At 37.2% G+C, this 15,170-nt stretch overlaps 1 protein-coding gene across 2 annotated transcripts in view; it reads right to left on the bottom strand.

The window, feature by feature from the left end:
* Positions 1-385: 385 nt before the first annotated feature.
* The window catches only part of hecw2a (HECT, C2 and WW domain containing E3 ubiquitin protein ligase 2a), a 28,469-nt gene continuing 13,684 nt past the window's right edge, over positions 386-15,170 (bottom strand). For both annotated transcript variants that reach the window (XM_051119487.1, XM_051119488.1), the window contains exons 13-30: positions 14,919-15,019; positions 14,643-14,767; positions 14,129-14,314; positions 13,687-13,821; positions 12,208-12,292; positions 12,030-12,126; positions 11,188-11,271; positions 9,992-10,080; positions 9,585-9,705; positions 8,122-8,235; positions 7,550-7,702; positions 7,362-7,460; positions 7,154-7,283; positions 6,336-6,482; positions 6,142-6,256; positions 5,955-6,040; positions 4,193-4,305; positions 386-2,919 (exon numbers count right to left, since the gene is read on the bottom strand). In XM_051119487.1, the coding sequence (XP_050975444.1) occupies positions 2,808-2,919; positions 4,193-4,305; positions 5,955-6,040; positions 6,142-6,256; positions 6,336-6,482; positions 7,154-7,283; positions 7,362-7,460; positions 7,550-7,702; positions 8,122-8,235; positions 9,585-9,705; positions 9,992-10,080; positions 11,188-11,271; positions 12,030-12,126; positions 12,208-12,292; positions 13,687-13,821; positions 14,129-14,314; positions 14,643-14,767; positions 14,919-15,019 (2,092 nt within the window). In that variant the 3' untranslated portion in view covers positions 386-2,807. The remainder of the gene's footprint in view (positions 2,920-4,192; positions 4,306-5,954; positions 6,041-6,141; positions 6,257-6,335; positions 6,483-7,153; positions 7,284-7,361; positions 7,461-7,549; positions 7,703-8,121; positions 8,236-9,584; positions 9,706-9,991; positions 10,081-11,187; positions 11,272-12,029; positions 12,127-12,207; positions 12,293-13,686; positions 13,822-14,128; positions 14,315-14,642; positions 14,768-14,918; positions 15,020-15,170) is intronic.

Below are 15,170 nucleotides of genomic sequence, written 5' to 3'. Positions count from 1 at the left end.
ATCTCTGAAAACTTTTAATAAAATAGAAATATATATATTTACAAGAAAGGTATAAGCAAAATCTTAACAGGTCAATATAACCCTTCTAATTAAATTATTATTACTGTGTTTCGGTAGTGACAAATTTGAGGAGAGGACAAATATTCCAAAACTTTCTGAGAATTAACTGCAAAATTACTAGAAATGTGTACCTTGGATATTATACAATTTGCATACAAACTTTGTGGGAAAATGTTGATGTTTCCAACTCTTTGTAACAATTCTGTACAATGGCCCATATAGTACTGTTTCTTTAAATTAGCCCTAGATATTTATTTATAAGTGGAAGGAACAAACAGAATAGGCTGTCCAGTCATGGCCGTCAATAATAATAAAAACACGTAACCAACTGTGATGATATATTATGCATTCTTAAAATAAGGTTGTTTTAAATAATTCACAATAAGTATACTACTCATGCATTTGGTAAACAGCAATTATTCTTGTTTCAGTGTATAGGTTTTGTTTGATCCTTTGAGGTCTGATGCTTTAGGGTTACAGTAGACAACTGAAGTACTGGACTTTGGAACATGGAAAGGCAAACTGAACGAGTAAGCTGACATGTGCGGTTTGATTGGCCAGGCAGAAAGATAAAATGTAAATCGTGCCTGTAACACCACTTTTCAAATCTGCCAGTATGCATCAGTGGGAAAAGTACCAGTATTTGCTAAACAAATGAAAGTAGAATGACAAATCACAAGACAAACACCAAAAGAGACCAGACTAGCACTCAAATCTCTGGTACATTCAGTGCAAAATATAATTTAAACACAGGACGAGACTGACATACATATATTACAGCTATATACAAATATGGACACATCATGGACCGCATGCAGGTTCACATTTTCACCGTTTTCAAGTGATGGCTCTTTCATCAGCATCATTTTACATGATCAGTGACTCATAAAGTTTAAATAACAGCGCGGATGAAGTATGAAAGGTATGGAAATGACATTTTTTATTTATTTATTTATTTATTTTTGTCCCCAATCCCATCCCACCCCTGATTAACAGCAACTTCTCATGCAAATTAAGCTAATCTGGACTCCTGTTGTTTCACTAATTCCAGCATGCAATATCAAGCTATGACACAACGCCATCTAAGGGTCAAACTCAGGTACTGCTTCTTTGACCCAGCATGCAGTATTTTATCCAAAGATCAATTACATAGAGAAAGGAGCTGTTTTGAGACAAATCCATATCCTAGGATCCGTGCTTTGGCCAGATCAGCATGTGTGTGTGGTGTGAATGTGTGATTTTTGTGTACTGTTGAGTGTGTTAGTGCATGTGTGAGGGCTTGGGAAAGGGACCACAGAAGGAAACTACATGTCTGTAAACGAGGGGTGCAACTTGTCACCCAAAATGAGCCTTTCATCCATTATTTTACTGTTGAGCTTCTATCTGTGGTTCATCAAATGGAAATTCCTGCTCAGAGATTGTTCCATTATTATGTCATATTTCCAAAAACACTTCATACCACTTGTGCAAGAGTGTTTCAGTTTGGCTTACTGCTCCCTACACATGTTAAAACATTTCTTCTCATCAATTTCCTTTATTTTTCCATAGCAGAAGCAGCTCGTTTCTTTATTACTGGTTTTAACCACCGCAGCCCTGGTTTTAAGTTACTCCAGTGGACTGCACACATCACCATGTTATTAACTAACCTTACCCAGCTGTACATTTTAATAAAGATAATTTCAAGGCCACTGTTTGTGTCTGTCACCACAGTTTAGAGCAATAGGTCTCCTTTTGATGGACTCTAAGAACAAATCTACCGTTTCTGATACACAAAACTATTTTGCACGCATTGCACATGGTGATCAGTGTTTATACATTCATAGTTTTCTAGTAACATTTGTGGGTTGCATAAAAGATTGAGAAGTGGATTAAAAAATGTGTGCATGTTACAAAGTACTAAGTGTTGGTGTTTGTTAGTTAATCAGTGTCGACCAACCAAAGTGAATTACTACATTTAAAGTCCCCTGGAACAGTCTGCTGATAAATGTCTTGCTCAAGGGCACAAGAGGTGATAGAGGAACTTTCTAGTTCACGGTTTGAACCTAGGACGTTCAGGTTGCCAGGTTGCTATTCTACAACCACTACATTTGGTGCAAGAATCTCTATAAGAGAGTGTGCATGCTGTTGTGTGTGTGTTTTCATTCTCTTTGAAGATGGAAAAAGAATGAGTTGTTTTGTCAGAGCTGCAGCCAAGATCAACATCATTTAGGTCCAGAATCAGACAACCTCTAAAACCAAAAAAGTTCTTCTTGACTGACATCGTATCTCCATGACAAAGCCCTGCAGCAAAAACTATCACAGGTTTGTTCCTTTAATCCCTACAGATATGGAACAGAGCGACTACATTACTGTAATGAAACATCTTTGGACTTTAAAAAGCAGCTCATTCGAGAACAAAAGGCAAAACCCTACAACCCTGATCAAAATGTACTACTCTAGACCATTCAAAAAACCAAAACCAGATGATCAAGACTCCAGCTCTGATTTCTGTGAATGTGTACGTCTGTTTTTGTGTGTGGAATTGAATGCAGTTATCACAGGATTTTGAGTCCATACAGTATATAGCAGAAGTTGGCACATGCCTATTGAGTCATTTGACGGCATATATTCCAGTTCCGTTTATGTAAGTGTCCGATGACCAAGGTTGTAGAGAAGAGAGAGGGATGAGAATAAAGTCTGCTTGTTATCCAGGTTGTTGAGAACTAGGAAATAAAAAGAATCAATAGCACTTTTGCTGGGATGAGAGCTTACTCCAGACCAAAGGTGCTGGTTTCCTCCACAGCAGTGACCATCTTCTCGTAGAGCATGGAGAAGGAGGGGTAGGGAGGGAGATCCAGTCGGTTAAAGCAGGTATGAGCCCTTTACAAATATATAAAGAGAATATGACATTAGCTGATTGATAGTCAGTAGGATAACGTAAAAGTTAGCAAAATATCTAGGGTTATCGAGTTACCAAAATTGCCTCGAAACCACTGAGTAACGAAAAAATGTCTTGTCATTCAGTACCAAATTTTGATACCTAAAGGGTTAATCGAATCAATGTGAGTGAGCCAGTAAGCATGCAGCATGCTTGATGTGGCTAAATCAAGTGCTGGTGATTGGCTCTGGTGTGGCATCAAGGAAAAACACTAGTTTACAACGATTATGCCCAGAGACTTGGCTCACCTGTGAGGAAGTAGTGTGTAAGCATCCAAAGCCCCTTAGATGTAAGGCTATATTTACACTAGTGCATTTTCCTTTTAAACACTGTTTTGAAAAAGGAAAACAATCCTCATCCATACTGGTGTTTCCACTGCACTTCAGAAAAGATTTCTGTCCACACTTCACAACCAAAAAACCGCATGTTACGTGATCATTTATCGCCACTAAGCATCATGCTACATGAGACAACTGATACGGTTTATAAGACGCCTTTATTAAAAACTCATTTTAAACCACCGAGTGTTTGTAATAACTTTAGGTTGCGATCTAATGTGTGTTTTAGCCATATAATGTTGCTGAAATGTTATTATGTAAAGCTAATCGCTTCACTGTACATCGTTTAACATTTCTCATGTACACACCCTGTATTGTTCTGAAAATAAGCAGAATCTCATAAAATTCACATACAAATTATATACTGTCAAAATGGTTTGTTGATTAGCTTCATGTTTCATCCATTATTTTTTTGTTATGTACAGAACTGGACATGGAAATGTAATGGATGCTTGGCATCCAAGACAGGGCAGCATATGAACACGTAATATGATTAACATATGAGCAGCAAATGAGCTTCCTCTGAGTCAGAATAGCAATTGGGGAAGACAAAACACAGACAGACAGAGCTGGAAGCTGCATCATTAAATCAGTGGAAAATGAATAGAAATGATGATTCTGCATGAGCTATGCATTTTAAAATGAAAATGCACTAGTGCGAATGTAGCCTAAAATATGTGGAAACAAAACCATTTAAACTTTATTAAACCTATTTGCACTGATTTATTGTGTTGGTTACATTTTGTTCCTTTGTGTCAGCATCGAAGTCAAGGTATCATTATTGGAAATAGTATCAATATTGAATTTTTTTCTTTGAGCGATACCCTAATAATAAATCTCTGCGTGAGATACAAGTCATAGAAAAGCTTAGAAATACCGTGGGAGGGAGGTCACTTTGCCCCATTTCTCCACACAGAATCGGCGTGGGCCGTTGCTGCCCCGCAGAGAGGCAAAACCCTCGTAGGGAATGCTGGAAGTGCCTGTAACAAACTAGAAAAAAACAGAGCACATATTGACTTGACTAATTTCACTGATCTTATGGGGTCAGTAAGATTCTTCATAAGAGGGTACACTCTTAAAAATAATGGTGCTTTAAAAGGTTCTTCACAGCGATGCCATAGAAGAACCATTTTTGGTTCCACAAAGAACCATTCAGTCAAAGGTTCTTTAAAGAACCATCTCTTTCTTACCTTTTTATAATCTAAAGAACCTTCTTTTGCCACAAAGAACCTTTTGTGAGACAGAAATGTTCTTCAGATGGTAAAGGTTCTTTATGGAACTATTTAAACAAAAAAGATTCTTCTATGGCATTGTGAAGCACCTTTATTTTTAAGAGTGTAGGTATCTTATGCTCACCAAGACTGCATTTACGGTTGAGGTCAAAAGTTTACATACACCTTGCAGAATCCTAAAAATGTTAATTATTTCACCAAAATAAAAGGGATCATACAAAATGCATGTTATTTTTATTTAGCACTGACCCGAATAGGATATTTCACATAAAAGATGTTTACATATAGTCCACAAGGGAAAATAATAGTTGAATTTATAAAAATGACCCTGTTCAAAATTTAACATATGCTTGATTCTTAATACTGTGTTGTTACCTGAATGATCCATATTTTGTTTTTTTTTAGTGATAGTTGTTTATGAGTCCTTTGTTTGTCCTGAACGGTTAAACTGCCCGCTGTTCTTCAAAAAAAAAAACCTTTAGTTTTCACAAATTCTTTGGTTTTTCAGCATTTTTGTGTATTTGAACCCTTTCCAACAATGACTGTATCATTTTGAGGTCAATCTTTTAACACTGAGAGCAACTGAGAGACTCATCTGCAACTATTACAGAAAGTTCAAATGGTCACTGATGTTCCAGAAGGACAAACCATGCATGAAGAGCCAGGGGGTGAAAACTTTTGAAATTTAAAGATCTGGATAAATTTAACTTGTTTTGTCTTCTGGAAAAGATGTAAATATCTTCTGTAGCTTCTGAAGGGCAGTACCAAATGAAAAAAAAAAACACATGATATTTAGGCAAAATAAGAAAAATGTACACATCTTCAATCTGTTCAAGGGCTTACACCCCTGGCTCTTAATGCAATGGGTTTTCTTCTGGAGCATCAGTGAGCGTTTGAATCTTCTGTGATAGTTGCATATGAGTCTCTCAGTTGCTCTCAGTGTTAAAAGGTGGATCTCATAATCATACAGTTCTTGCTGAAAAAAATACACAAAAATGCTGAAAAACCAAAGAATTTGTAGGACCTGAAGGATATTTTTTGAAGAACAGTGGGCAGTTTAACTGTTCAGGACAAATGTGACCCAGGATCACAAAACCAGTCATACGGCTCAGTTTTTCTTTGTTAAGATAGGACAATATTTGGCAGAGATACAACTATTTGAAAAAATGAAATCTGAAGGTTCAAAAATTCTAAATATTGAGAAAATAACCTTTAAATTTGCCAAATGAAGTTCTTAATAATGCATATTACTAATTAAAAATTAAGTTTTTATATATTTACAGTAGGAATTTTACAAAATATCTCATGCTGATCTGGTGCTTTACAAACATTTCTAACAAATAAACAGCCCCAATCTTTTGAATGCTAGTATATCAGACCCATGCTGTTTGTGAGATCTGGGTGTACCTGAAGCAATCGTAGTCTCTGTTCATTGTTGAAACGCTCCACTGCAGCCCAAAACCATCGAATCACTATGTGGTTGTCATGGTAACCTTCAAGAGAGATAAAAAAAGAATCACATTATGAAATCCTGTTGTAATATGCATTACAATATCCTAGCGTGAAACAACCTGAACCTGTTCCAGTAAAATACCTCCTCTGTATTCTGTATTGTTTCTCCAGTCGGCTAGATCAATCTCCGCTGTCCCAGCAATCACCAGCTCCAGTTCACGGGCATCAAACACTGAGACGAGTCGGACATCCACTACCTGCCCAGTCACATGGTCTCAGATCAACCAGAGTTCATCATGAGTCATTAATATTCACAGATTCAGAATGACATCATACCTCATAGAATCCTCGCACGAGACTCTCTGTCTGCTGGGCCACACCCCGCTCAATCCGCCACTTCACCATGCGCTCAATGTACTCTTTCTTGTTCTTGTCTGACACAGGGATGCCAGATCCACCTGGCTTTAGCTCACGCTCTGTAATCTGACATAAAGAAACCTCCAGTTCACTCTCATGTTATATAACTTTCACAATGACTTGATTAACTAAAATAGATTTAACATTTCTGAAAAGACTTGTTCTGATAACTTTCCAATTGAACTGATGGCAGAAGGTCTGGGATCCTCAGCTGCTTTGAATGGCCAAGGACCACCGAAGAGACCATATGATTGACAGGTTAAGCAACCAATCATGTTTCGTTTTGTGCCGTGTCACGTTTAGGGGCGTGGAAATGTCCCGACAATAACAGACTGGTGTTTACATTTTTTACAGACTTTTGAAAATTCAGCATTTAGTTGATCCTGCTAAGCCCTCATTATCACAGCTGTAAACACAACAGCTTTCTTCTTCCATGAGGGTTTGGCGTCACTGCATCTTTGTCTCCAGGCAAAGCGTTAAAGAACGCGACACACACATCTCTAGGAAATGCTGTAGAATTCAACAAATCAGATGACAAATTTTGTGTGCAATTTGCTTCAGATGTTCAGCCACCCTCTTGGGAGGCTTTAGAGCTTGTCTAGACGTAAATGTTGAATAGTGCTCAAAAATTTATCATCAAATATTGAGAGATCAGCTAAATCCTACACTTGTCCTCTAAATACACTGATGCTATCAGCCAACACATACACAAACACACACCCATAAGAAATTAGTACCTGTCCAAACACCTCCTCATTGACAGTAAAGGTGAGGTCTAGCATATCCTCAATGTCATTGTCTTTCATCCACTGCAGACTCTGATGGAACTCCTCATCCAGAAACTCTAGATCACTCAAATCACATGGACTGCAAAGAGATATATGTCACATATTAAGAAATAAAATTTCACAGATTTTACATCCTGTGGTCAACGTAAAGACTCACATGCGAAGAAGGCCTTTGTAGAAGGGTCGGGTGAAGAATGCATCCAATAGGTACTGATGAATTAGAGCAAGCCCCAGGATGCGTCCACTGAACCGGAACCTAAAGAAGACAAGATTAGGCTAAAAAAACATACCATTTGGACATGGATTGTAAATTAAATTCAATTCATCCATCCATCGGTTGATTACCACTCATGATGGTTGTCCACAAAGGCTGACATCGGGCTGATCTGCACAGTGTAAGTGTCATTAGCTGAGTATTCAAAAAGTCCATAGTATGGGTTAAAGAGCTCACGGGACACCAGGAAGAAGAACTCTCTGGATGGACCGCTATAGTCCAGCCTGAAAAAAAAAAAGACAGACACTAATATGTAATGCACTGTACATTTCCAATTAACAAATATATATAATAATACTGTATATAAATATATGTAATAATAATGTGATGTGATTTGCAGTCTATGCAGGGTCAGAAAACTCTCGGATTTCATCACAAATTTCTTACTTTGTGTTCCGAAGATGAATGAAGTTCTTACAGGTTTGGAACGATGAGGGTGAGTAATTAATGACAGACTTTTTGTGAATTTTTGTGTGAGCTATCCCAAAAATGTTTAAATTATTTGTTTAAATTAAATATACAGTTATGAGTCAGCTTTGCCATCACCATGCAATGAGCACCTGTTGTCATGTAGAAAACTCACCTAAATGATCTCAGTAATATACAGGTCACAATAATAAGCACAGAAATAATGTATACCAACCCTTCTTCTCCAACAAAGCTGACATAAAGCCTGCTCCTTTGGAGGTCTTTGCGAGAATAACACATGATCTGGTTGAAAGCATCCTCCAGCAGGTGATCTCTTCTAATTATTAACCTAGAAAAGTAAGAGACCACATCAGGACATCACGGACAGATGAATGTAACCACATTAAAACTGGCTCCATATTTGGTACTGACAGTTTACCTTGATGCACCATGTTGTTTTGTCTAAAGATTTAGAAATCTGTTTATATTTTTTCCCAAATTCCGTTTTATTTTTTTTTTCCAAATTCAGTTTTTTTTTTTTTTCGCTTTAATTTTTCTGGATTTTAGTTTTTAGTTTTTTTTTTTCTTCCATTTTCTTTTATGTATTCCTTTTAATTCTGTTTTATTCCATTTATACTTGTGGTCTCTCTGGAATTTAAATCATGAAATTGACACAATTTGACAGCAATTTACTAAAAGTTAAACAAAAATTACATTTTTATTGCCTATGATTTTTTTTTTCTGTCTTATTTTTAACAAATTACATACTTTCCATTAATTTTCTGGATTCCATTTTCATGGTTTCATTAGATTTTAACAATTAAAATAATCTTTAATTAATTGTTTTTTATAAAAAATATTATTTTATTTTCTCAGAAATACTTAGTTGTATATTTACATTTCTTTGGTAAATAAATTCTGGTAAATACTTTTTCTGGTAAATATTTCTTAAAAATAATGTTTTATTAATTTTATTAGTAGTAGTACTATTATTACATTAAGCAATATATTTCTGTCACAGTTATTCAAGTTAAACCAAACTTTTATTTTGACGGGTTGCTGTGAAGCCCTTTAAGTTTTTGTTTGTACATGATATGACTGTTTTTTTTTTTTTTTTTTAAACAGTAAAATGCTCCATGTAATGACTTTCAGAGCAGTTCTATGCATTTATGTACTCATATATTGAGGCGGCAGAGGCTGAAAAAACTGCAAGTGTTACACGCGCTCCAGTATGTGTGTAGTAAACGAAACATTTATTCACACAGAGGAATACAGACCATGTAGGATTCATATTGAAATAGTAATTTTTTCAGCTTAATATACACAGTCACTAGTCCATATCATGTTTTAATTTAAGTGTACTGACATACTTTTGATTTATTCATCCAATATTTGGCAAATTCTGCGACATTCCGTGTTATACAGCAAATTCAGTTTTTATGACTGGTTTCCACGATTCCATTATAGGGCCCTCATCTAGAACAAATTCTAGTTTTAGAAACAACCAAGTTGTTTAATGTCTATAATGCAATTTTTTTGTTAGAAACGGAAACTAAAGTTGAAAAAAATGGACATTGATCAAATTATCAATCCACTATTAAACAGGATTTCAATTCTATGAACCAACCACCGAACTGGTGGACATCGGATGCTTGTTGCTGATGATGGATTATCAAATATGTCTGAAGATGAACTCACTTCACTTTTCCTGGCCCCTGCCCGTAGCCCTTGGTTTCCATTTTGCGGTAAAAGTTTCTTAGTTTAGCCTCAAAATCCCGCTTGTAGGGTGCAGGTGCTCGAGCATTGGCTCGTGAAGTTCCTGTGAGCAAGAGAACATGTGAATAGCTGCAATGAAAACTTGGTTGAAACCTACCTTGGCAAATCCATCCACAATGCAAGGCTCTTCTAAAAGTTAAAAGCAAACATATCACAGTCAAAATAACTGTTTTGAACACATGCGTGATCAACGTACAGATTAGTTCAAAGCGTTTTTCAGTTTCATTAGCTCATTATGTAGTTTTGTAATGGAGGATACAAGGCAGGAAAAAGGGGACAAACAGGGAATTATTTGTTAAGATGTGAGTCTGGGTCATGTGACGTCTCACCAGGGGAGCTCTGTGGGGAGGCATGACAGTAGCTGGAGAGCAGTAAGGCATTGGGCGGCACATAAGACATCACTTCCTCTTCAAACAGGCTGCAAGGGAGAGAGGGCCAGGTAACAGGTGTGTGTATTCTAACCTGAGCTAGGTGTACAAAGTCAGGCCATCATAAAATATGTACACAGCTTTTTTTTACGTATACACCATCGTTCAAAAGTTGTGGGTTTATTTAAGATTTAAAGACTTTTTAATGCTTTTAAAAGAAGTCTCTTATTCTCTTATTCTCACCAAAACTGCATTTATTGCGTCAAAAATATACCAACAGTAATACTGTGAAATATTATTGCAATTTCTATTTACAATTTTCAGCATCATTACTCCAGTCTTCAGTGTCACATGATCATTCAGAAACCATTCTAATATACTGATTTGATGCTCAATGAACATTTCTTATTATTATCACACCATTATTTATTATCAAAGTAGTTATGCTGCTTACACACGTGGTTAGTTTTTTCGTCTGTGTATTTCGTTGCAAAAAGTTAGGGTAGGGTGAAAAAAATCTAATTTTCTCCTCCAACTTCAAAATCATCCAACATCATTGATTTTCTTGTTTTTGTAAAGGGCTTTTGACTTTCTTTGCATGTTCACTGTGTAAAGTAATGGACGCAGAACTAGTGCAAGACTGATTGTTTCGCTAAACAAGATGCTTATTCCTCGACTGGGATTGGTAGAGCCCTTTGAATCTGCATTGAAACTGCAGTTTGGACCTTCAGCCCATTGGGTTTCACTAAAGTGCACTATATGAAGAAAATTCCTGTTTTCCTCAAAAACCTTAATTTCTTTTTTGACTTGAAAAGAAAGACACAAACATCTTGGATGACATGGGGGTGAGTAAATTATCAGGAAATTTTTATTCTGGAAGTGAACTAATCCTTTGATGAAAAGAAACACCATTTATTTAAGATAGATATAACACTGTAAATTTCCTTACAGTCACTTTTGATGAATTTAATGCATTGTTGTTAAATAAAAAAAAAAAAAAAAAAAAAAAAAAAAAACTTTTGAAGACTTTTGATTTTTGAACGGTAGTGTACAGTACATACACAGTCAACTAATGCATGCGTATCTCAAGCAAAGGGAAACAGGCAGGCACATGGTTAGCTGTAATTAACTATGATGCAAAAGCCACAGACACTAACCTGAGCAACATTACTAGGTCTGCATCACTGGACAGACGGGCTAACCCAGTTGGCCCCTCATTGCGAATGAACTGAACTTTCTCTCTGAAACACAGTCACAAAACATGAAACATAATTTAGCATTCAGCTATTATAGCATGAAAACTGTAAATAACTGTAAAACAATGTCTTCAAAGAATAGTTCACCCAAAAATAAAAATTCTGTCATTAATCACTCACCCTTATGTTGTTCCAATCTGTAAGAACTTTGTCATCTTCGGAACACAAATTATTTGTTTTTTCAAATTAAGATATTTTTGATGAAATTCAAGAGCTTTCTGACCCTGGATAGTCAACAATGTAATTACCACTTAATTACCATTTAAGGCCCACAAAGGCAGTAAGGACATAGATAGTCCACGTGACATCAGTGGTTCAACCATAATTTTATGATGCTATGAGAATACGTCAGAACGCCGGCTACTGTGTCAGCTGCACCAGAAAAATACATCGTGGTACTCTTGTAAACGTGCGTTGACTGACATGGAAGAGAAGAAATTGTTGAATAAAGTCATTATTTTTGATTTCTTTGCACACTGTTGAACCACTGATGTCACATGGACTACTAAAATGATGTCCTTACTGCCTTTCTGGGCCTTGAATGTGGTAGTTGCATTGCTGTCTGTACAGGCTCAGAAAGCTCTTGAATTTTATTTAAAAAATTGTACGGGTTTGGAACGACATGAAGGTGAGTCATTAATTGCAGAATTAAAATTTTGGGGGGAACTATCCAACTAAATGTACAGTATGAAATTCTGCACTCAACATCTGTTATTGAAACACAAAACTGTAGAAAAATGTACCTAAGAGAGTGGTTCCTCACAAGCTCTGGCTGTCTTTCTTGCAGAATCTCAAAAATGTTGGGTTGTCGCAGAAAGGCGACAATCTTCTCATTATAAGCTGTAAAAACACAGATGTGTAATGTGTCTGCATACATGTGATGATATGTCACACTTTGTAAACATGTGAGTGCACACTCACCTACAGGCACCAAGTCCTGATACTGACTGTTTCTTGATGACCGGCCCTGGACAGGAGGACTCGGAGAGCGAGAGTCATCCGGTACCTGAAACATGAGAGGAGGCTTCACATTGTCAGTGTATTTTCCTTCTGACAATGGCCCATTTAAAAGAAGACCTATAATTGCCCCTTTTTACAATATGTAATTTAAGTCTCAGGTGTCCCCAAAATGTGTCTGTGAAGTTTCAGCTCAAAATACCCCACAGATCATCTATTATATCATATTGAAAATTTTGAGTGGAAGCAGAAACCCGCTGTTTTCATGATTGTCTCTTTAAATGCAAATGAGCTGCTGCTCCCCGCCCCCTTTCCCAGAATAGGACTGTGCCTTTACAACTCATAACTCAGACACTCTGCTGAAAAACATCTGTTTGGTTTTGATTATCACATTTATCATGCTGAAATCATGCGTTTTAAAGTCATAACCTTCTGATATATGGTTTACTGAGTGCACACATCCGAAGCACACGCACAGAAAGGCTGTCACACGGCATGTGAGTACTAATCTAAGTTCTCTTTCATGTCTTATTGCACTTAAACTGTCAAATACACACAAGTTTGTTAAAAACACACAAGTCACAAAAACAGTTGGTTATGTCTGTAAAGGTAAACAGCTGGGAAGGAAATCACATGTTTATATTAGATCTGTGTGGCAGCTGCATAATATACAGTAAATAGATCAATAAATCCATTGCTCTCTTGTCTCCTCTGAGGCTGGGACTCCAAATGAAGAGTTCAGATGCAAAAGCCTCAAATCCATCTGGAATATTTAGCATCTCTTTCTGGCTACTTTGTATAGGTTTCTATGTAAGTACTGGTACTTCTGATTGGGCTGAGGCTGGAATTTAGCAAGTTTGAAGTAAAAGTATTTGATGGACATATACTATGTGTACAGTTGTTGCTTGCGAAAACAAAATGACGGTGCCATGGGTGGAAACGTGCAGAATAAGGGGCAGTAATATTATAATAAGATCCCCTTTCTATGTCACAGGGGGAGCAAAATCTGACTTGCTTGTTTTTTCATAAGTTTGCAGAGAAAGGCTTACAAAAAAAAATGTACTGGATTGTTCTTTTTCATGTTTTCTGGGTTGGTAAATGCACCATGGACACAATTATAGCACGTAAACATGGAAAAAGTTAGAATTTTTCATGATATGTCACCTTCAAGTTTTTTAGATACAAGCAATTAATTCAGTATTATTGTTGGAGAAACTAGGAAACTAGTCAGCACATTAAGTTTTTATGTCCTGGAGCAACGTCCAGGAGCAATGAGATTTAATATGAAGCGGCAGAAATAGAAACCACTTAACTGACAAAAGGACAGCATGTTCTTTTGATGAATACTTTAATACTCTACCGTTCAAAAACTTTTGGCAGTGTATTTGGATCGGCACAGCGTATTCCTAAAATCTGTACTGTATACAGAACTACAGTTCTCACCTCTCCTGCACTGTGGCTGCGCTGGCGGGACAGGTGCTGTCGGTGAGCCAGCAGCCCGCTGGACCGGGAGTTCTGTAAGGGCAGCCGTGGGTCAATAAATGTTGTGGCACGACAGTTATGATCCACAAAGAAGGGCTATGGTGCATAAACATACAGACAGAAAGTGTGAGCAAAGAACCGTCTGTGAAACATCAGCAGAATTATACCAAACGGACAGGCTGATTAGAATAAATAAGACAAGCATCTGTTCATTGTTCCTGTCAGAGACACTAATTAAGGCATTAAGAAAACAACCAGATGGGCCTACACGAACATCCTAAATCCAGCTTTCAGTTTCTATCTGTACAGTTCGTCCCGTCATGACTACTCATATGCATGTCTAGATGCCCCTAAGAACGAACAGGTGCACAATTCCCAATGGACAGAAAATGCAAACACACACCTTTCCAGTATGGTCGTGTTTCATCTCCCAGCCCCGTGGCAGCTCCAGCTGCTTGTTGGAGAACAGATTGAGGAAGTTGACTAGGTCCCGGTTGTGTTGGTACCGCTCGAAGTGTTGGACGTCCCGTCGAACTTTACTGATCATGTGCTTCAGACACGTGTTACTTGTGAACATGCGATAGGCACTCTAAAGGGAAACGAATACAGCAAATTATTGCAAAGCTTCCTTAATACTTGATTCTGATTGGTCAGTTGAGTCACTATGCATTTAAATATTTTGTTATAATGACCTGACATGGATATTTGATCATTACCATGACCATTACACATGACATGCAGAAGAAAAAATAGATACTGTGGTCACAAAAATGATTTTTAATTTGTGGCCATGTTCTCGTTTGTTCCCCACGTTATATGAGGTGCTCCGTAAGCTTTGTAATAAAGCCGGCTATACATTATCAATGACTTTGTTTGAGTAAGCACTGATATCTGTGTCTCTGTGTGCTTTAGCTCACAGGATTAGAATGTAGAACAGAGAAGAAGTCTGGACTGGAGAGGAACTTTGCACCAGGAGACTGAAGCAGCAAAGCCAGATGAGAACGTGAGCTGGCTTGACCCACAAAGCCATCCCTCCGGTATTCTACACGAGAACAGACAAATCAACAAGCACAGACTGAATAGAAACCTCTTATTCCACCCAGACCATGCCATCTTACATTTATCTCAGCATAGTGGTCATTTACTTTCCCAAACTCTATCATTTGTAGTTCTCACTTTGATTGACAGCTTACCACTGACAGAGTGAGGCACATCTGTCTCTTCAGAAGGAGGATCATCCACTCTTTGCTCCTCAGACCTTTCACTGGTCATTGTTCTACGAATACTCTGATACCTGCAAGAGAGACAATACAGTGGTCGCACATTCAGAAATGTATTATATGAAACTCCAAGTATCATTTTTTCCATTCCATTTATTTTGTCACAATTTCCTGTCATTTTTACTGATTTTTTTCGTTTTCAGGGTTTCAGCTTTTTTTTTTTTT

This window comes from Labeo rohita, chromosome 9, assembly GCF_022985175.1.
Source record: "Labeo rohita strain BAU-BD-2019 chromosome 9, IGBB_LRoh.1.0, whole genome shotgun sequence".
NCBI classification, from domain to species: domain Eukaryota; kingdom Metazoa; phylum Chordata; class Actinopteri; order Cypriniformes; family Cyprinidae; genus Labeo; species Labeo rohita.
This window is presented reverse-complemented; position numbering and strand designations above follow the sequence as displayed.